The 22,952-nt window shown below is 38.4% G+C and overlaps 2 protein-coding genes across 4 annotated transcripts in view; one reads left to right on the forward strand and one right to left on the reverse strand.

The window, feature by feature from the left end:
- Positions 1-1,215: 1,215 nt before the first annotated feature.
- fbxo2.S (F-box protein 2 S homeolog) lies at positions 1,216-16,390 on the forward strand. Of its 2 annotated transcripts, XM_041571258.1 has the most exons (7): positions 1,217-1,436; positions 1,560-1,618; positions 4,837-5,090; positions 11,130-11,256; positions 11,406-11,501; positions 12,852-12,987; positions 16,213-16,390. In XM_041571258.1, the coding sequence occupies exons 3-7, from the start codon at positions 4,841-4,843 to the stop codon at positions 16,345-16,347; spliced, it is 744 nt and encodes a 247-aa protein (XP_041427192.1). In that variant the 5' UTR covers positions 1,217-1,436; positions 1,560-1,618; positions 4,837-4,840; the 3' UTR covers positions 16,348-16,390. The 2 variants fall into 2 exon arrangements, with proteins under 2 accessions (XP_041427193.1, XP_041427192.1); XM_041571259.1 differs by lacking the exon at positions 11,406-11,501 and having other exon boundaries at positions 1,216-1,436.
- The window catches only part of LOC121396391, a 28,544-nt gene continuing 10,288 nt past the window's right edge, over positions 4,697-22,952 (reverse strand). Inside the window, exon 2 of one of the 2 annotated variants that reach the window (XM_041571257.1) lies at positions 4,697-4,758. The gene's annotated coding sequence lies outside the window, so the exon portion shown is untranslated. Of the gene's footprint in view, positions 4,924-22,952 lie in introns of both variants that reach the window. The other variant, XM_041571256.1, reaches the window with a different exon arrangement.

The raw sequence follows: 22,952 nt of genomic DNA on the forward strand, positions 1-22,952 counted from the left end.
AGTTGTATAATCACATTTACTTTACAGTGCTACGCAATATGTTGGCGCTATATAAATACATGTTAATAATAATATTACCGTTAGCACCTTTAACACTACAGAGGTTGTACTTCTAACTTTGCCTTCAACTTCAAGGTCTGCTTAAATGTTTACACTGGACCCCATAGCTATTGGGTGGTCCTTGGGGGCCTGTACAAGATAAAATCATATTCCAAAATATAAAATTCCACCAGCCTGCCACCAGAATAATTCTCTTTGCAAAAGGCACAAAAGGGGGAGGGCTGGCCACTAGTTGGTATGAGAAAGATATAATTGGTTGCTTGAGCAGCTTATGCAAGAGAAATAGACAGAGGATTCTTAAAGGGGAAGGAAACATAGTTGGCGCAAAAACCCTCCCCCCCTCTCGTGTGTTGCCCAATTACAATTTACAATCATTTTCTAAAACAGTTTGAGATATTTGCAATCAAACTGGCTTTTGGCACAATTAAGAATCAGAATCCCTAAGGTTAACTGAATCTAGGAAGTGCATAGAAAGTGTGTTGCTCAAGCAATGAAAGCTGAAGCCTTCAGTATAAAACCGTCTCAACTACTAATACTTCAGAAATATTAACAGAAAATAAATGAGTAATTTTACATCAATAAATTTTTTTAGTTTAGATCCCCTTTAATGTGTCACTTGACTACAGACAACAGACTTGGTGTACCTGAATGAATGATGTAGCCAGACCTTAGTAGCAGACCAAACAGTGTTAATGTTTTGAGGAGGAGGATGGAAAGTAAGTATTTCATCCATACTGCTTGTCTGTAATTTTCCAATCCGATTTAGCTGACTTGTGCTCAAGGTGCAGAGAACTGCTCTTAAACATTTGATTTTATCTCCAGCAACAAGAAGGTTAATTGTTAACATCTGCAGTGGTAGCGTGGTTGTCTAGATGGTAACAAATGGCCCATGAATCCATCTGGTCAGCCCTTTTAGCAACGATCACTGCAAATAGTACATCATATAATGCATGGTATTTCAGATATGCAGTTTATAATAATTCATGGTATCATCAGATATGCAGCTTTATCTTTATTTTATACAAACTGGCATAAATCAGAGAAAAGTGAGCACCTTTGATCTGTCTGTCTATCTATAGGGATATTCTTTTAAATAATCATAAAGTAAACAATTGGATGTGGCCTTGTGCCTCGCCCATGCAGTTACACATACTGCAGAATGATGTAAAGAGGAGGCTGGGAGATTACTCTGCTAAAACAATCTGAACAGCTGCCAGGACATGACTTTATAGACAAACTAGCAGTCTTACAGTAAAGAGAAGGGTGGAAGGAGCTGGCCTTAGTGCTGGATTTTTGTTTTAACACTTAACCCTCTCAACAGACCAGGATTTGTGAGTTGCATAGCCTTTCATCATTGCTGTAACATGATTTTGCAGGTAAGTTTTTAACTATATATTGTGTAGTGTACCTTCCTTTAACTGCTGCCCGTTGTATTACAGTGCAATGCAAGTTAGGCCTGTTAACCAGCAAAATAACTTTTATTTTATACTTTGATGCAGTAAAATACAGAAGATTGGGACACAAGTACTGAAGATCCTTTTCTAGGATCATCTGAAATGCAAGTATTTTCTTTATTACACAGGATTATAATGTGCACAATATAACATACATAAATATTTAATCTTTCATAAAGGATAATTTAGTTTTGTGCAGGAATGCATTGGTACATCCCAGAACAATTAGTACTGATTTCACCATAATTATTTAGAAGCATTAAAGTAGACTTAAGCTTAAAAAAGAATTCCACAAATTATATTTTGGGTTTTTTTTCCTAGCCATTCTGCCTCTGAAGATGCCGCAATTAGATCTCCACCTTCTTTTGCTATCTTTTCTCTTAATTATTTGAGTTTCTGTCTGTGTGCTGTATGTATGTGTAAATTTATATAAATCGTGATACATGGCTAATTAGTAATTCAAATTCCTCAGTCATCTCAGAAACCAGAGCATTCTTGATTAGAATTAAACATTCAAATCTGTGGCATTTATGACAGATAAACCTCATTTTATGCTTAATGATTTTAGCAACCATTAAGCTTAGTTTCTCAGCAGCTGTCTAGAGAATACTGAGCATGTGAATGTCATTGACACTTAAAAGATTACCTAAAAGATCCGAGGAGCTCCTGTGGACAACTATGATGGCCTACATCATTATTGTTATAGGACTGACCCTTTATGCTGGTACATAATGATCAATATATAACACACAGTATATATATATATATATATATATATATATATATATATATATATATATATATATATATATATATATATATATATATATATATATATATAAAATAAACTAGGTTACGCTAAAATTTTTTTACCTGTTTGATCATTATCTAAACATTTTTCCACTGGATTTTTCATTATTTTACCTTTACCTTGACAAAGCAGCATTATGGCAACTCCCAGACATTAGGTTCATTTAAAAGCTACAGAACAATAAAAAAAAATTATATTTTTTTAATACAATTTACTATAGGAATGGAAAGTTGCATTTATGTTTGTGAATTTCAAAAAGAAGGCACATCATTAACCACTAAGAAACTACAAGATACAAAGCAGCACTTTAGGAATGTCTTGTATATAAGTATATATTTTAACCTAGTTCATTCTGGGCTTGATTACCTTAATGCTTCTAGAACATTGTATTCAAATTCTGAAATATAGTCTTCAAAAACATTATTATATGGATAAATTGTCACAGATGGTATATTTATGTAGTAAAGGTATTTATTTATACTTAGCAGAAAAATGTATCAATCATGTTTTTTGCAAAGCACAGGCAAAAAGATCATTTTAAAGGAGACTATTGTACCAAAGGAAAATGTACCAGTGCGTTATACTCAAATAGATATAGAAGAATTGTGCTTTAAAAAGTAGTGTTTCAGGCTGATTTATTGAATATTTCTGCAAAACCCCTAATAATCCCTCCCTTCCCTTCCACTTCCTGCTCCCTAAATTCCCAGGCTGCGCAGGTGAGCCGGCGGCTCTCCGCTCACTGCACTGTAGGACAAGAACCAATCAGCAGCTAGCAGCACCTAATATGGAACTGAAGCATGTCTGTGCTTGTGTGACTGCATGGCTGCGATTGGCTGTCCCAATCCTACTGTGCTTCTGCCAGGGACCATTAGGACAAGCCCACCCCTCATTTGAAACACAGACAGGGACCAGGGGACATCTATAGGGAGCTCTAATAAAGGGGTTGTTTTTAAAGATAATATTAATTTTTAGCACCATGTAAAAGCAACACCATATATTACTCAGAATTGCCTATGAAATTAGGGTTTTTTTCATTTATCCTATATGTTTCCTTTAATTTTTTTACATTTTTTATTGTTGACAAAATAAAAAAAATGTCAACATAATATCAAAGCAGGCTCTGTCAAGTACCATGGTGAGTCTGAAGGTGATAGCCTCCCCTAAGCTTCCCACTGGGCCTGCACCCTCGAGAAAACAGGACAATCCCAGCTGAGGAATAGCAAGAGTGCCAGGAAGCTTACAAGAATATTAACTCAGTCTATGAGTATGTAGAAACAAGGCACTTAACTGCAGGCATAGATTAGTAGTTGAGCAAGAGCCGGGATCAAGGAACAGGCTGGGTCAAAACCAGAACATACAGAAGCCGAGAAGTCAAGTCAAAGGGGTTCACACGAAGAGTGGTCAGAAAACAAGCCAAGAGTCAGGAATCCAAAGGTTAAAAAATCACCTTGCACTGAGCATAGGCCTCAGCGTCTACTAAAGGCAAGGGGGCTTAAGTGCGTATAAATGTGCGTACGTGTCAAAAACCTGTGTGTTGATGTGCACACTTGAACGTGGGCCTGCGTCTAAATGTGCACAGCCCGGGTTGGTCCTGCTGCGACCTACCTTCTTTGAGCTGGTTGTGACAAAAACACAGTGTGCGGTGCAGCAGGTGGCAGGGCCCTGCTACAGCAGCCCTGGTGGGTCCCAGACCCCCCAGTCTGACCCTAGCTGCAGCTCACACTGATTGACGTGAATGCGCTGACCAGACTCTGACAGGCTCATTATAACATTCATAGTTACCCTTAATCTGTACCTCTCTTATCCTCCACAAAAAAGGACTATGTCCCCCTTGTTGTATAGAAATAAACCAGTCTGTTTCCCCAGCATGTTTAGGCATTCTTCTTTGTTTCCGTCACTGGGGCAGATCATCTATGTTTATTACCTATAAAAGATGTTTATACACTATAAAGTGTGTTTTCCTCCATACGTTAAAAGAAAAAATACAAAGTGTACCTCTTTTTAGATCAACATTAGTGATATGGGATTAGTGCCAGGGTTTCATAAGGCAAAGAATATTCTTGCTTATTAGTATAGGTGGTATTCAGAAGATTAACGTTTACATTTGCAATCCTCTGTTAAATGTTAAACCTGTTACAAAGCATGTTGTATTATTTTTCTGTTTATGCACTACATCTACGACAATGTATTGTTTCTTCTTCTTGTTGAGTATGCGCTACAGTAGCATTCTACTCAGTCACTTTACTCTATATGCCTATGCCCACCAGAAATCTTCTGATGCCACTCTAGGTTTGTCAGAAACAGATGTCTTTCTTCAATCTCTCCAATTATCCAGACTTCTTGTTGAAGTTATTGTCCCTCTTTTTTCACATTCCATGGCCATGGTTGGTTTGTGAAGCTATGGTAGACTGGTAAACTTCTTTTAGATGGTAACTATATAAAAAAACAATGAACAACAAATTTATATGCAAAAATATTGTACCTTTCTTAATGTTTTCTAACATAATTCAGTTAAATGGAGAACTTCCCAGATGATGTTCTGATTCGTATACTGTCTGAAGTATCTGCTGAAGAGTTGGTCCTGGTGTGCCGTCTGGTCTGCAGCCAATGGAAAAACATAATTGATGGATTTGATCTTTGGCAAACAAAATGTATGCAAGATGGTTTTATGGAAACAGAGGGAGAGACAGAACCCACTAACTGGAGGACTGTATACTTTCTCAATAAAAGAAAGAGAAATTTGCTCAAAAATAACAGCGGAGAAGGTAAAAAATAATTTCATTAACATCATTATTAGCAAGATATCCAACTATGGAAGAGTGCAGTTTACATGCTAGTTTATTTGTAGAACAAGAGTAATAAGCACTTTAGTAATAATTAAAGCACTTTGGCAATTAAAGTCAATTAAAAACATTCATATAAAGTATTGTCCATTAAAGTCTCTAAAAAGTTAATTACGGGTACAGCCCACAAATTCCAAAAATAATATAAAAACATATATCAGCCAACTTCAATGGCTACATTGTTGCAATATGGTAAAATTATCAGGTTATGGTTGTTCATTTTCCATTATACCTTGTGTGAAAAGAGGAAAGATAGATCAGCAAAACATACCACACTGGCATGTCATGGCATCAACAAACAAAAGTGGTCATTGAAAATCCATTGCTTTTGAGGCATTAAATGACCTTCCTTGTCCCTTGTTTAGAAACATGGTTTTAAAATATTGAAAATATTTAGAAATAGTTTTAAAATATTGAAACGAAATAATTTTAAACTTTAAACTTTTTCAACTGGCTTGAATTACTAGAAGGTGCTCTTTCCTTTGTTTTCAAGTTTTGTTTTAATTGCATCAACCAAAAATACATAGATATTGATTATGTATTAATTCAATTTAATTTGCACTTTATTTAAAGTGTCAGTAAATTGTTGTAATAGCAGTCCTGATGTAATGTATGGTATCCCAAAACCCACAAGGTCTGGATCTCGGCTTTTGCGGCTTTTGGCTATAACAGACACATTTCGCTTTGGGAGGAGCCCTCTGCTACTCGGATGCCGCCAGGTCTTAAAGTGAGAGGACCAAGGGGAGAGTTCTGGGTAGACAAGGGAACCTTAACGTGTACAGGAAGGACAGGCAACAGGGAGCGTATTTGAGGGTCAGTATATATTCAGCAGTGCAGTACTCAATTAGGTGTCAGAGATGTTGCTGAGGTCACAACCAACAATAACATGGTACAGAATCAGGATCCAAAAGAATGGTCAGGAACAGGCAAAGGTCGAACTAGCAAAAGTCAGGGACAGGCAAGGTCAGAAGACAGACAAGTCAGACTTGAAGCGCACCCAGGTACATCAGAAATAGACCTACATTGGACAATGTAATATGTTAATGAAATAAGTGCCAAGAGCAAAGATGTCAAACACAGCGTGTGCATCAAACTCGCCTCGCTGGAGAAGAGGCAGCAGTGTCCCTGCAGGCAAGGTGAAGTATCTTCACACCTGAGAACTCTTTAGTTTAATATTCCTCTTCCCACCCCACCTATGTCTGTAGAACCGCTATGATAAATATATCCTCTATCATCCTGTAACACAGCACTGTTCTCTCTACCAATGGCCCCCTCTGTTTGCCTCTTGCTGACTCAGTAAGGCACATTCTGATATTTACCACTGGGTGCTAAAAGAACAGGTTTTCTGGAGCAGTGATTACAAGTGGGTTTATGCCATGGCCCAGTGGCCATTGCACACCCATGGAGTACAGGAAACAGCAGTGTGCATAAACCAGATTTAAACCGATTATACAGAAAATGGGCCAAAGGGTTGCAGTTTTCATGCATCCTAAAACATTTTTTGCCACTTTTTCCAACATGTCGCAAAGGATTTCTGCCTTGCTACTTTCCTCCAACTTTCTCACAACCGTTCTGCTTTCAAAAGATTACACTTATTTAGAGAAGCCTACCCTCATAAATGCAATACCATATATCACTCACTTTGCTTATTTCTGATCTTGCCCAATCCCAAACCTTGTGTCTCATAACCTTCAACTTTTAGTTTGTAAGCTCTTTTGCACAGGGCCTTCCTCCCCTTTTATACTGGTACTGGTCATTATGTATGTAACTTTGTATGTTATATGTATGTAATCCGTGTGTTTTCTTTGTATAAGCACATATATTTTACATCGCTGCGCAATATGTTGGCACTATAAAAATACATAGTAATCATAATAAGAGGGGTGGCCAATAGGAGATGAAAGCTCACCACTGTTAGAATACAGTGCTGATCCAGGGGCTGTTGTCATCCAAATACCACGACCATGCTAACCTAATTTGTATTGAAGAGGAGCACAGACTGGGGGGTCAGACAGGGTAGGAGGGGGTGGGGTGGGGTGGGGGAGCACTGTGCTTTATAATAAGAAGGGTAGACAGATATTGGGGTGAGTGCTACAGGTAGAAGGGCAAAGGCAGCTTTCAGCAGAGGTAGATCAGAGCTCATGGGAATACTTTGAGGCAAGAATGTTGAGTTCCAGAAGACAGACTCAAGTTGGACTGGCCAACTTGGGGAAGTAAAGTCCACAAAATGCTGAATTTCTCTTCTAAGCACTTTAGCAGTTTACAATTTTTATCATCTTTGTTTTAATGAAAGCAGTTTTATACTGTTAATATCATTGCTTTCAATTGCAGTTATAATAAATATAGAGGTATTGGAGCTGTTATACAGAATGCTCTGACCTGGGGTTCTCCAGATCTTTCTGTAATATGGATCTTCATACCTTAAGTCTACTAGAAAATAATGTAAACATTAAATAAACCAAGCAGGCTGACTTTGCCTCCATTAAGGATGGATTATAACTTAGTTTGGCTCAAATACAATGCACTGATTTATTATTACAGAGAAAAAAGGAATAATTTTTAAAACAATTATTATTTAGACAAAATGGAGTCTATGGGAGACAACCTTTCCGTAATTCAAAGCTTTCTGGATAATGTTTTTTTTGGATAATGGATTCCATATCTGTGTGGGTGTGGGTGAAAGTGCCTTATATCTACAATCTGGCGAGAACACAACAGAATTGCCCCTGGTGTGTTAACCCCATCATACCAAAGAGACTCTCATTTTAAACATCACTAAACATAAATATAGCTAAAAAATTATAAATACATATCAATTAATACAATTATATATTGATAATATTCATTACTTGATATACAAACATTTAAAAAAAAGACACATAGTAGCAATCTTTACCACATTTCTGTTGTAACATCTCAGCTTCAGGGTTTGAATACATTTTTGCTATTGTGTCAATCTCTGAGTAAAATGTAATTATATAAAGCTACCAGTCATTCCGTGGACTGTCAAGATTATAACACTTCTATTAATTCCATTTCTAACATTATAGATCCTTCTACCCTTATTTGGTACAACATCACATTAATTCCTTAATATATATTAATATGTCACTTAATTCATCACTAAATTTAATTAAATCATTATTTATCCTTTATTAGTTATCACTGGGAAGCTGTTTTGGCCACCTGGGCTTTTCACATACTACACACTATTAATGCAGAATATTCCCTTATTATCCATTGTATGTTCAGAGCATGAGAGATCCCTGGGTCTTGGCACATCCCCCTCTAATTACTATAGGACTGTGTTCAATGATTAGTAATGCTATCTATCCCAGATTCCCATACAGCTAAGTGGTTAAACGATAATATATGTAAAAAACCAAGAATCAATGATTGCTATATTATACCATTTAAAATGTGTCATCCCCATTACCATTCTATAACTTCATGGGATAAAACACCACTGTAAACTACCTGTTAATCTATCTGTGCATCACCCTTCTTGTTAAAAGTAAATATATGTGGACAGAATTATCATGTTAGTGCAATAGATCACCGCTCTACAAGGCAGTTAAATATAAAACTAAATATAAACACTAAAAATAAAACATGCAATCAACAAATAGTGTCATTCACTCGAATGCATCCGCATTTCACCTAAATGTGCAACTACAACTCTCTTGTGTTAATTTTTCTTTGTAAGTCAGTAAGTCCCAACGTGTCCATATCAAAATGTGTAATTCAAATAACACCCCCTAAAGTCCTCGGTAGTGTGCAGCATCCTCCTTTCACGCTGCTATGTCCGGCCATAATGAACTTCATACAAAAGATTCAGCGAGTCAAAGACAGATAAAGACAGTCAATCCCAAGGTCTACCCCAAAAAACAAAGTAACATTTGTGATGGATGTAAGTCTACCCAACTCACGTTAATTGGCTGCCATCATTGGGGAAAGTATTCAACCAGAATGCTCATGAATATTAATATTACTCGCTACTCACATTCCATGCAGGAAGTGCACACCAGTGCGCACATCAACATCAACACTCCCGTAGAGACAGTTCGCGAGTCTCAACCCCGATCCTTCACAGCCACCCGGAGCTCAACTAGCAGGGAAATAGTACCTTCCTGCTGGCTCACCTTGCTCCCGCTAGTATAGTGCAGTGCCCATTCTCCAGTTTGTCTCCGGCCATTCACCCTCAGCATCCCACTCATCACAATGGAGTTTGTGTGGACGGTGTCCAATCCTAATAGCACCCATGTTCACAGATGTACACAATCAGGTATCTGATGTACCGATATAATCGGGTAGCGAATCACCAGCCTTCACTGTGGTATTCTTGCTCCTCCTTTTTGATCCACCATGGAATGATTAAGGGTCATTGCCATCATCGCCGTCTCCATTAGCAGTTTAAGCACAATATATAGTCATTTAAAAGTTTAAGACAACACGGGTGCCAGGTAATAATCTTTTCCCATACATTCCATAGTGTTTCCGGCACTCTCGATAAAGTCCATTAGTGTGCATGGTTGCAAAATCATCATAACATCCATACCTCCGGAGAAGGATCCGCACTCACAAGACTTAAAAAACTTCACTTTATTGTAGAGCAAAAGGACTGACATGTTTACCCCGTCATACCAAAGCAACTATCACTAAACATACATATAGCTAAAAAAGTTATAAATACATATCAATTAATAAAATTATATATTGATACCATTTATTTCTTGTTATACATACATTTAAAAACAAGACACATAGTTCAAATTTTCACCACATTTATATTGTAATATTTCAGCTTCTGTTTTGAATACGTTTGCAATTGTGTCAATCTCTGACTAAAATGTTATTATATAAAGCTACAAGTCTTTCCATGGACTGTCAAGATTATACTACTTCTTTATCTATTAATTCCATTCTTTATCTATTAATTCCATTTCTTTCATTATATAGTCCAAAAGGTGCACACAATTTACAAAGAAGATACACGGGTGCCCACAAAAATTGGGTAAATATATATATAAGGAATAGTGGCACTCACGGGCAGGGTCGGACTGGGCTGGCTGGACACCGGGAAAAAAACAGGTGGGCCCCAGGCTCCCTGAAGATTTGTGAATGCGTTCGGCACCGCAGAGCAAGTTTGGAGGTCCGAAGGGGGCCCTGGGGGACTACCAAGAGGGCCCCCAATGCTCCAGTCCGAACCTGCTAACGGGGTTATTTTGTATGCAAGCAAAAAATACTTTATTGAACTGAACGTTTCGTTCCCTCACAGGGATCTTTGTCAAGAGGAAACAGACCAGAAAACCTATAACCCCACAGAATATAAACCCACAGCCATATATATATATATATATATATATATAAAACATTAGAATTTTAATGTACCATATAGTTCTCATAGCATCACTTGAATGGGTAACTAATTTTTCTAGATTTTATTTTTATCAGCTCATCCCAGGAACCTTATTGTAAACATTACATTTTTAGCCTACAATAATGGGCAGATTTATCAAGGGTTAAATAGTAAATTCCAATTTCGAATTTTCAAATTTAAAAATTAACACATTCAAATTGTAATCCCCCTATTCGAATGCAAATTTGAATGTGAGATTTATCACACCTCAATCATGGAAACAGACATAAACCTGCCGAGTTCATGTACAAGTCAATGGCAGAGGTCCATTGGGCCATTTGGAAATGTTAATAGCCTTCCTGACATTCGCATGAATCGAATAAGATTCAAATTATTGGGTCAGAACTAATCTATCGAATATTAGACATTCACATGTTTTCTTAAATAACCTCCCAGTCGAATTGTGAGTATATTTGAATTAAAAAATATTCACATGAATTCGAAATTCGACCTTTGATAAATTGGCCTCTAACTTATGTGTCCAATCAAGTTTTTATCAAATTTAAATAACACTGGATTCATTGTCTTATATGTGTTTTTAGAGGAATTCGATTATTGGGAAGACTTGAATTACGGAGGAGATGGCTGGAAAATAGAGGAGCTTCCAGGAGATAATGGAAATGACTTCCCACTTGAAGGAATCGAGAAATACTTTGCAACATCATTTGAGTAAGTTAGACACATGTATTGCAACAGGGCTCTATCTCTTTTTTTACCCTTTTTTTAAATCTAAAACTAATTAAAAAATACAGGTTGTTTGTTATTATTCAATACCTATTGAACATATACTTATTAAATAAGTAATTTTGCTATTGTAGGTGGTGCAGTAAGTCACAGCTTATAGACCTTCTTAGTGAAGGATACTGGGAGGATCTGCTTGACACAGATCAACCGAATATACTTGTTGAAGACTGGTAAGGAAACAAATTGCATGTTAGCCTCCAGTGTAACCTAATAACAGCAAGGCCAGGCACAGCAGTATGCAGAAGGTGTATACATATTGGGCATAATGAAGGAAGAGTGCCGTTTAAAAAAAAAAAACCCTTAAAATTTCCCCATTGGATGTCAGCTGAGACCAATACTATCACTAAAGTGGACCAAGGGGTGGGAGTTCCAAAGTGTAATGGTCATCCCCAGCTTTTCCCATCCCTCGTGACCCATCATATCCAGCCTTAGTACAGAGTAGAGGCAAAACTAAACAGGGGTTAGTGAAGGGACAACTTACAGAGAGGGAAAGAAGACAATACAGATTCACTGAGAGAGTTTCAAGGTGTAGAGTGTGGCACATGTGGACAGAGTGCAAAGGGGAAGTGGTAAAAAGATAAAAGAGAAGTAATATCATTCCCTAATAAAAGTATTGCAGGGAATTGCACATAAAATATATGCCTGGGTATTCTAGAACAAATCTATAAAGTAGTATTTTTCTCATTTCCTAAAGCAATTTTTATATATCACTCCAATAGCATGTGGATTCCTCAAACAATGCAGTCATTTGTTTTGACAAGTATGATCTATCACAGGGCCCTGAAGAAGACTGAGAGAACATTTGGAGCAAAAACAGAGCAGAATTGCTTGGCTTATAGGAAACTGGGGGAATGTTGAGCTCACAAGCTGGGTAACGTGGACATTCTATGTGGCTGAAGAAAGAGACCATGTGCTTAGTGACTCCCCACTCTTTTTATTGGCTGCCATGTGTTAGCAGTATACATATTAGGGGTCATTCATTAAAGCTTCAGACTCAAGTACAAAATTGTGCTCCTTAGTGTTCAGTTACACATTACTTGCACCTGGGGCATTTCTTCTATCTGTACCTTACACAAGCACTCGGTAACATGTCTGAATGATCTCATGAAGTTAGGGGGAAGAATGTGCTCCCCTAATACAGCACTGCTGAATGCAGTATGTATTCTGAATGCAAGATGTATTTTGGGGAAATTAGCAGGTCTTTGCTTTCCATTCTTTTGGTTTGAGATTTTAAAATATTACATGTAGTAATATAGCAAGAGGACTGTGAGCCAACTGCCGAATATGTACCCATGCCTGAAAGGTCTATATGTTACTTAACCAATGCATATGGAATTTTGCTGTAGCCCCATTGGACTGCAGGTTGTTTAATTTATCGAAAAAGGACTGATTGTTTTGTGTCCCCCAGAGCCTTGTAGCAGTTATTATTACCACTTAATCTTGTTAGTTAAGAATTTGACAAAATAACTGTTAAATGCTTATATTTGGCCTGGTGACTAAAGTGTTGTGTTTGCTCTTAGGTATGCAGCTAGGTCAGATGCAGGATGTTTGTATGAACTCTGCGTGCAGCTTCTATCTGACAATAAGGATATAATCACGGAATATAAAAGTGAGATGATAACAATTCCACAGTTTAGTGATGCCAGTTGGAACCAGGTGAGTTCCAAATACAGCTTTATAAGTAATCCAATACATATTTGTATAGAGACATGATATGTGTTTATGTTATATCATAAATTACAGTTGTGTTCACAATAATATCAGTCTGACATCACTAACCTGATCAATCATTGTTTTTGGTAGAAATTATATTTCTACATGGCAAACAACTACAAGTAGGTGTATTAGAGTAATAGGAAATCAACAGACCCAGCAGTCATGGTATGCATGCTGCTGATTCTGTGTAACTGAATCATTAATTGAGGCATTTTCAAAATAATAGCAGTGTTCAAAATAATAACAGCTTGTTCCCAATAATTCATTCTGTGAAAAAACAGGTGTCAATTACTGTCCTTATTTAAGCAAGGAAGGCAACAAATGTTGTACACGCTGGTTATAGTGCATTTCTCTCTGAAAATCTGAGAAAAATGGGTCATTCCTGGCAGTGTTCAGAAGAACAGAACTTTGAATAAAAAGTTGATTGGAGATGGGATAATATATAAAGAAGTGCAGAAAATGATAGGCTGCTCAGCTAAAATGATCTCAAATGCTTTAATGCTTTTAATGGTGACCAAAAGCTGAAAAGTTTTGGAAGAAAACAGAAAATGACCATTCAAATGGATAGAAGAATAGCCACAATGGCAAAGACTTTGGCAAAGCCAATGATCAACTCCAGGAAGATCAAAGAAGGTCTAAAGTTACCTTTGAGTACTGTTGCAATTGGAAGCCACCTATGAGAAGCTAAGCTATCGGCAAGAAGCCCCCTCAAAGTCCCATTGTAGGAAAAAAAACGTCCTGAAGAGGTTACAATTTGCCAAAGAACACATTGACTGGTCTAAAGAGAAATGGCACAACATTTTGTGGACTGATAAAAGCAAGATTGTTCTTTTTGGGTCAAGGGGCCACAGACAGTTTTTGAGATGACCCCAAAACACTGAATTCAAGTGTCACGAATCGGCACCCTAAATCCAGAACCCAATCAAAGCTCCCTGGTCTCGGCTCTCACTTCCACCTATAACTGCCGCCTTTCACCTCGGGAGGAGCCCTCGGCTAATAGGATGCCGCCAGGTCTTATTTGAGAGAAGAGCAAAGCTAACGGTTCTGGACGAGCAAAAGGGCACAATTATCTTACCAGGATACTGGAATGGAAGAACACCTCAAGAGGGCCAGACAACACAGCGTGGAACAGGCAGGCCGGGCCAACACAAGCAGATTAGAATAGTCAGACAGGCCGGAATCAGGATTGGAGAGCGTAGAATAGTCAGTGGAGAGGCAAAGGTCAGATTGGAGAGTTTGGAGTTAAACAGGCAGGTTATGGTCAGGATTGAAAATATCAGAGTAGTCAGGCAGGCAAGGGTCAGGATTGGAGAGATCAGAGGAATCAAGAAGGCAGGCAAGGTCAAACACAGAAGATCAATCAGGATTCACCCAGGAACTTTGCTAATAGAACCTACCAATGGGCCATGAGTTTAATACTGATATCCCTTTAAAGTAGTTTGAATTTTGCGCCGTTGCACGATGACGTCATCACGCCGGTGCGTAAAACCCGGAAGTGCGCGCCGCGTGCACATTAGGGAAGCCGGCAAAGAAGGGAAGAGGACGCACGTGGCGGGCTTCCCCACCTGAGCTGCGGCAGGGGACCCCCTCACCCACTAGACCACCAGGATGAGTCCTTACATCAAGCCACAGTACACTGTTGTCACGTTCAGCACCCTATATCCAGAGCCCAAGCTAAGCTCCTTGGTCTCGGCTCTCACTTCTGCCTATAACCACCGCCTTTTACCTTGGGAGGAGCCCTCGGCTAATTGGATGCTGCCAGGTCTTATTTGAGAGAGGAGCAAAGCTAACGGTTCTGGAGGAGCAAAGGGGCACGATCGCCTCACCGGGATACTGGAAGGAAGAACACCACCAGGAACAGGTAGGCCGGGCCAGCACAAGCAGAGAATCATCAGACAGGCTGGAATCAGGATTGGAGAATGTAGAATAGTCAGTGGACAGGCAAAGGATCAGGATTGGAGAGGTCAGAATAGTCGCAGGCAGGCAGGATCAGGATTGGAGAGGTCAGAGTAGTCAAACAGGCAAGCAAGGGTCAATACACTAATGAGCAATAGGATTCACAAAGAATAAAACACCCAGGAACAAGCTAATTGAACCTAATAACAGGCAAGGTGCTATAGACGAAAATCCCCTTGTATAGTTTTAAATTTGGCGCCATTGCACGCTGACTTCACACGCCAGCCTCACTGCGCCTTTAAGAAATGAAAGTGCGCACCGCACGACTTAGAGGAAGCCGGCACTAGGGAGAAAGGGACAACGCGGCGAGCGTCCACGCCAAAGGAGCGGCGGTGAACCCCCCCGTCCCCAATAGACCACCAGGGTAAGTCCTTAGAGCTGTGAAGACAGTGATATGATATGGGGATATTTCTCAAACTATGGTGTTGGTACTATTCATCGCATTCCAGGGATCATGGATCAGTTTCAATACATGAAAATAATTTAAGTTGCCTTATGCGAAGAGGAATTACCTTGAAATGGGTGTTTCAACAAGATAATGACCCAAGCACACCAGTAAATGAGCAACATCTTGGTTCCAGCTCAATCACTGGACTGTAATTCAATAAAAACATGTGGGTGACATCAAAAATGCTGTTTCTGAGGCAAAACCAAGAAATGCAGAAGAATTGTGGAATGTAACAGGTATCAGAAGTTGGCTGACTCCATGCAATAAAGCTGTGCAGCAAATCTTATAAACAATGGCTATACAACAAAATATTCGTTCAGTGATTTAAATGAAAGCAAAATAGCCTAATCTTCCATTTTCTTCATTTTCTGTAAAGGAATAACACAAATTAGATTATTTTTTCTTCATGTTTTGATTTGGAATAGAATGTGCAGCGTTCCCAATGCATTTGCGTGTATGAAAATAAAAGCTATTATAAGGATTTTGAACTTTATTCACTTTTCAACTGTGCATCCACCTTTGTAAGTGTGAGAAGAATCAAACAAACTGATGCTGTCAAATCACTTTGCCCACCTTTAAATAAACATATTATTTCTTGAACATTTAGAGATATTATAGATATAGAATATAACAAGCTATAAGATTTTCTTTGCATGATTTGCATATTCAGAATGGTCCATGCATAGCAAAACAATAAATCCCTTAATGTCACATCAAACTTGTCATTGTAATATATTCTTTTGTTCTTTTTACCATGGTAGATAAACCACACGTTTTCAGGATATGGACCTGGTGTAAGATTTATACGATTCCAGCATGGTGGTCAGGACTCTGTTTTCTGGAAAGGATGGTATGGTGTACGTGTAACCAACAGCAGTGTTACAATACAACCTTAAAACAGCAGGGATGAAGACACTCTATCTACTTAGCATGCTGATTTTCTTGTGATTCTGCATATAATATTGCTAAAGAAGAAATGATTTTATCAACTGCTTAATGATCTTTTAATTTTAGGTTGCTTAATAACGTAAGCAAGTACATTTTTTTGCTAACTGACATTACTACTGTACAATACTTACCTCTAATATGGTCTTGCAAAGCTCACTGTAATATTATTATTTTTGCTGTAAAATTGAAATACACCATACAATAACTGCACATTACCAAATATATACAGTTGCATTAATAAATGTTGGTCCAATCCATGAAAATGTAGTAAGTCATTTTTTATAAACTGTTTTGGAAACACAAAAGAGTATTTTTGAACTGCCAAGAAATGCTGTTTGAGACTCCAGTCTTCCTACTACGATAATAAACAGTATGTTCTAAGTCTGTCCTGCACATGAACTTATAGTACTAAAATTACTTTAAAATAAATTGATCTACTGCGTATGAAGTTGACATAACCTGGTTTCCCCAATTATTTGTTTTTCTATTAAGGTTACAGAAGTGCATTATTCAATTTCCAACATAGTCTTTCAGATCTGAAAAATGTAATAAAAAATACCCTAGACTTAATATTCTTCAGCACACCTCTTGGAAAGACATCTGAAATCTATTACTTTTCATATGAAATATGAATGAACTTCCTACAACTCTTAATTGACAGTTTACAAATTGCTCCAAATGCAGTTTCAGGTCTTTCCACAAGTGTTGTCAAAAACTATTACTCTTTCATTCAAACAATTAACTTGCTGCTAGAGAAACTAGGACCCCAGTAACCAGATCGGTGCTTAAATACCAGAATGGAGAGCTGCTGAACTGAGTCAAAACTAAAAAAAACACGTAAAATAAAAACTGAAGACCAACTGCAAATTGTCTCAAAATATCAATGTATACATAATATTAAAATTTCATTTGAAGTGAGTTATTGTCCTGTTGGGAGACCCATGCCACTGGGTTCTATATTGAGCTCCAACATGCCATGGCAAGCTGCTGATTTTGTGATGCTATGCATAGACTCAAAGAACCTAGTCCCGGAGGTGTTTGCAGTCTTTTAAGGTTTCATTTACTGTAGATTGAGGTTTTTACTGTAGATTGAGGTGCAGAGAACTGCAATACATAGTAACTAAGTTGAAAAAAGACACATGTCCATCAAGTTCTATCTGCCAGTTGATCCAGAGGAAGGCAAAAAACCCATCTGAAGCCTCTCCAATTTGCCTTAGAGGGGGAAAAATTCCTTCCTGAATCCAAAATGGCAATCAGACTAGTCCCTGGATCAAGTACACATTGAGTCTAATCCAAAAGGGGTAACCATGTCTTCCTACTCCAAACTAATCAGGAAGTTTTTGTGTTTAAGTTGCTGTGTTAAATAAATGCACTTGCAAAGATAGGATTACCTAAGGATCTGGCGTTTGTTCTGGGGTCACTGAATAATCAATACATGTACTTAATTTTTTGGGGGTAAAAACACAAAAAAATACATTGACCCCCAAAACGATATATATTTTTGGAAAATACAAATTCAGTCAAATACAAAATGGGTAACTATGTATATCTACTCCAAACTACTGAATCACAATGCTTTTCTAAAACTTACAGTTTTGATTAAATACCAGAAAATCACCTCAAAGCTTTCACTTTCTAGCATCTTATCTCTCACATAGCTTTAGGTACAAAGAGAAAACACTAAATATTAAACTAAACTAAATATTAAATGAACAGTTTGATGCCCATTGTGCATAGGAATACCAAAGTATCTGGTGTTAACAGACCCTAAAATAAAGTCAGAACATGCAAATTGTCCAGGTAGTCACAGCCTGTGTGCCATGCTCATTATTACTATGTACTGTAACTGGGAACAATTTTACACAGTACAACCCTCATTTTTTTAGTTTTTCAGGGGACCAGAAAAAAATAAGTAAATGAAAATCAGGGAAATCTGTTAAAATAGCTTTTCAAGTTCTCAAAGGCTATAGGAAGTCAGTTTACATTTGAAATACAATATTTACTGTGTTCATAACAAGGGTTAATCAGTGCCGCATTAACCCTTTAAGTGCTGGCAGAATTTCGCATTTCATTTGCCCTCAGTGACAGACGTTTTTTGAACACCATCCTCTCTCGTTTTTAGGGCATTTCCTGGGGGGGGGTTAGGTTACCTAGGAAACCTATACATTGTGTTTTTCTCAAGCAAGATTTGGAGCTATAAATGCCAAAAACAATTTAAACATTTTATGTTTCATGACAGAAGGATTTATACAAGAAAAATGTTTTATTTTATGCACAAAAATTCAACAGATACAGATATCTATAGTTTTATAAAGATTTATGACTTCTATAGATCAAAAACTCAGAGCAGTAAATTACCAAATTTCAAAGCACTACACTAAAATATAGCATACTTTAGATCCCAAAGCCATAAAATCCTGGAATATTAGATTCATCCCAGGAAACCATGTATTTTTGAAAAGTACAAAATCTGTTGAATACTCCATGTATTTCTACTCCCACAGGCACTTCTGCCCTGAGATCTCCCATCCCAGTCTCAAGCTCCTGCCCACACAGATATCACCACCCATGCAGTTCCCTTCGGGGGACGGGAGGGAGCATATAGTTATAGTCAGCGGGGCACTGGTTCATGTTGGGTCATGACAGGGGGAGCAGACATGGCCCGACAGGGGCTGCAAGGCCACTAGGGCCGGGCATCGTTGGGTTACTATGAAACAAGTCAGTGGGTGTGGTTGTGCAGCATGCCACCCCTAAAATCATGCCATCCTAGGCCTGGGCCTTGGTGGACTCTCCACAAATCTGGCCCTGAAGACAAGCTTTGCATCATGCCCAAATGTTGTTTATGTGCCAAAATGGAGGACCTGATGCTCATGCACAGATTACACAATTAAATGGTTAGGAGGGAGGGGGATGTAAGGAGTGTAGAGATATATAGAAAGTGCTGAACGGAAAGTAAAAGTCATTGTGCGTCTATGCCTAAGACAGGTCCCCTTTAAAGTCTTAACTCAATATTAAAACAAATAAAAATCACAACTTACTACATTTTGACAAATACAACAGTAAATTAAAACAGTAATGGTAAGTGTATTTTATCTTAATAGTTGTAACAATTGTACTGTAAATTTATTTTCTTGGACAAAACCTGAAATGCTGCACCGAATATCAGGTTTTGTTCCATAGAGTAGACTGTATAGGCTGAGCTATATGTTATTATGAGCTTGTGATGGAATGGGCAGTGACCACATATGACATGAAGGATTATATAGGGAATTTGTCTAAATTCATCTCACTTGACCTTACTTTCATGTAATGGCAAATTCTATGAGCTCCCCTCATTGGAGGAATAGAGAAGGTAGGATGTGAAATCAGTATCCCTGGTGATGAGGAGTTTGTTGTATCATCATAAGGTGGCATCATACTCTACAGGGAATAACTAGCAAGAAAAATATACTGTTTGGTTATAATATACTGTATTGGTTTATTACCAATATGTAAAGATGTTGAGTAGCCTCCTAGCAACCTTAATCAATACATTTCCATTTCAATAAATTAGTAAAACATGTAAAATAGCTCTCTGTAAGCCACTTAAATACATACTAATAAAAATAAATAAAAAACTGGGCTCTCAAATGAAATCTGTCACACTACATAACTATTCACACAGCCCTCGCCAGCTTCTCATTCTAAAGAAAAAACTAAGGTAAAGCTAAGAATAGTGAGACAGTGATTCTCCAGCTGCTAAACTACCAGCAATGTGCCACACATATATAAATGAATGTGAAGAACCTTCTGGTGAAACCAACATGTATGTATGAATGCTGTCTAGCGCTGGCACTATAGACTGAAAACTCTATTGGGCAAGAATGATGGAAAAATCAAGAAATTCTTGTCAAGAGCTATATAATTTGCTAGTGCTATTTAAAGGATAATTCTAAACAATATAACAAATAATATGAAGTCTGTTATTGGTCTGAACCACTCTTTTATTTATTTAAAATATGGGGGAAATCTAAAAAGGCAGGTTCCAAAGCACCAGAGCAGAGCCCCATCACTGAGCAAGATCAGCATTGGCACACGTTACAAAAGTGACTCATGTTAGAGCTGATTGTTCATGGTGGGGGATGTAAGCAGTGGCCTAGTGAAAAGTGTTCATATACATAATAACCATAATTTAAAACATATTTCTAAATCTGCTAAAATCTGGTTCCACTAAGAAAAAAGGCAAAGTAATGCTGAGGGTAGGTTAGGGACAAACAGTCATACCCACAAGTCTTTGCAAGAGAAATCAATGATCTGCTTTGCTGCTGATACACCCACCCGCACCCTTACTAGAAGGGAAACAGTAAGGAACCATATTTGCATTGGATGTAGCAATTGTAGCAACAGTAATTTAGCCATAGTAAACCATGGCTGATAAATGAATGGAACTTTCCAATAGATATGTCAGCACAGTAACTGCATTGACTCAATAGTCCCCCACATACAAAGCAAAGCTCTATAAATGTACTTCACACTTACTGTATTTAGCCCTCACACTGCTTCATGCATAACTCTGCCTGTCTTCTTTATGTGGCAATTATTGTTTAATTGAAAGTTACCATAAAATACCCTGGCAGTGGGGGCAATAGGGACATATAGTGGAGGCAATAACTCCTTACCTGGTAACTGACCCATTTACTTACTGTAACATACTCGTCTCACAGGAACCTTGAAAACACCCAACTCAGAAGCATCGACCTCCAGAATAAACGGCCGGGCAGGGTCTGGATGAAGAAGAATTGGAGCCGAACAAAATAATTTCTTGAGTGTCGAGAACGCCTCCTGTGCTTGAAGGGTCCATGAAGATTTAAAAGGTTTCTTCATGAGAGCCGTAATGAGAGCCACTGTCTGAGAAGAAATCTTTATGAACTCATGATAAAAATTGGCAAATCCCAAGAATCGTCGAATGGCTTTCAGACACATAGGAACAGGCCAGTCTAGAACAGCAGAGACTTTAACAGGGTCCATCTCAAAGCCGGAGGGAGAAATAATGTATCCCAAAAATGATATTGTGGTCTTGTGAACATTAGTCAAGCTTAGCATAAAGACAATTCTCTCTTCAGTAGAGTTCTTGAGTAGAACCTGCTTCACTTGGAAAAGATGATCAGACAGTGAGGAAGAGTAAACCAGGATGTCATTCAAATATACTATGACACAAGTCTGCAGAAACTCACACAGGACATTGTTGATGAAATCTTGAAACACAACAGGGGCGTTGCATAAACCGAACGTCATGACCAAATATTCATAATGGCCATCCCGGGTATTGAAGGCAGTCTTCCACTCACCCCCCTGACAGATACGAAGAAGGTTGTAAGCACCTTGTAGGTCTAACTTGGCAAAGACTTTGCCCCCCCTTTAATCTATAGAATAATGCCGTGATTAATGGTAAGGGATAACGGTTCTTTATTGTTATCTTGTTCAAAGCTTGATAGTCAATGCACGGTCTAAGAGTGCCATCTTTTTTCTGGATGAAAAAGAAACCAGCTCTGGCTGGAGACATAGATTTCCTAATGAAGCCTTTGGACAGATTCTCCACAATATATTCTTTCATTGCCTGCGTCTCAGGCATGGATAAGGGATTTGTTCTTCCCCTAGGAGGAATGCAATTAGGTCAACAGGACAGCCGTAGGGACGATGAGGAGGTAGAATTTTTCGCAAAGTCCTTGTAAACATCAGGAAGGAGAGGATTGGATGCTGGGAGCAATGAAGAAGTGGCCACTGGAGTAATTGAAGAAGAACTACAGTTCAAACGGCAGAATGAACTCCAGCCCGTGAGTTTCCCAGTAGAGCAGTCAATGGACGGGTTATGAAGTTGGAGCCAGGGGAAACCCAAAATTATGGGGGTCTTGGGAAATTGAATCATCAGGAAATAGATCTCCTCTTCATGAAGACTGCCAATACGAATTAGGACTGAAGAAGTAGCAGAGGTGAGAACTCCTTCCACAGCCCGGGCAGAAAGAGAAAACTCGAGAGGCACAGGACTTAGGCCACAGGACTTGGCGAAAGAGTTGTCAATAAAATTTCCAAAAAAAAGGATATTCCCAACAGTAATAATGCTTCAGCAGGCTCTGTAAACAGAAGGCAGCTTGGGCACTGTGACAATCGAGACAGGCCCTTATAAAGAGGAATTAGCACGAAAAATTCAAATCAAGCGCAGAAATATGATGTCATGACGATTGGTGTAAAAACGCAAGCGTCATGACGCTCAACATCAATAACTGGCCGAAGCAACGCCAGCATCACTTGCGCCCAGCGGTAAGACACAGAAGAAATCTCCCGTTGCGTCATACACTTACATACTGTAAGTTCAATAGTGTCCAACTGCACAATGACACACATGCGACATGTTGGATGTGCAGAGAAGAATGGCACTTAATGTACAAATTACATGTATCCGACTGTCAGATGAAAATGCTGCATGCACCGATGTAAGTGCACTGTGTAGTTCAGCCATAAGAGGTAATCTAAGCAAGGTACAGGGGTGCCTGTCTTATGTTCATAAAGTCTGATG

The sequence above is a fragment of the Xenopus laevis genome, chromosome 7S, assembly GCF_017654675.1.
Source record: "Xenopus laevis strain J_2021 chromosome 7S, Xenopus_laevis_v10.1, whole genome shotgun sequence".
NCBI classification, from domain to species: Eukaryota; Metazoa; Chordata; class Amphibia; order Anura; family Pipidae; genus Xenopus; species Xenopus laevis.

Coding starts and splice junctions, on each gene's coding strand:
- fbxo2.S (XM_041571258.1), top strand. CDS start 4,841: ATGGAGAACTTCCCAGATGATGTTCTGATTCGTATACTGTCTGAAGTA. Junction 5,091..11,129: donor CAAAAATAACAGCGGAGAAG/GTAAAAAATAAT, acceptor ATGTGTTTTTAG/AGGAATTCGATTATTGGGAA. Junction 11,257..11,405: donor TACTTTGCAACATCATTTGA/GTAAGTTAGACA, acceptor TTGCTATTGTAG/GTGGTGCAGTAAGTCACAGC.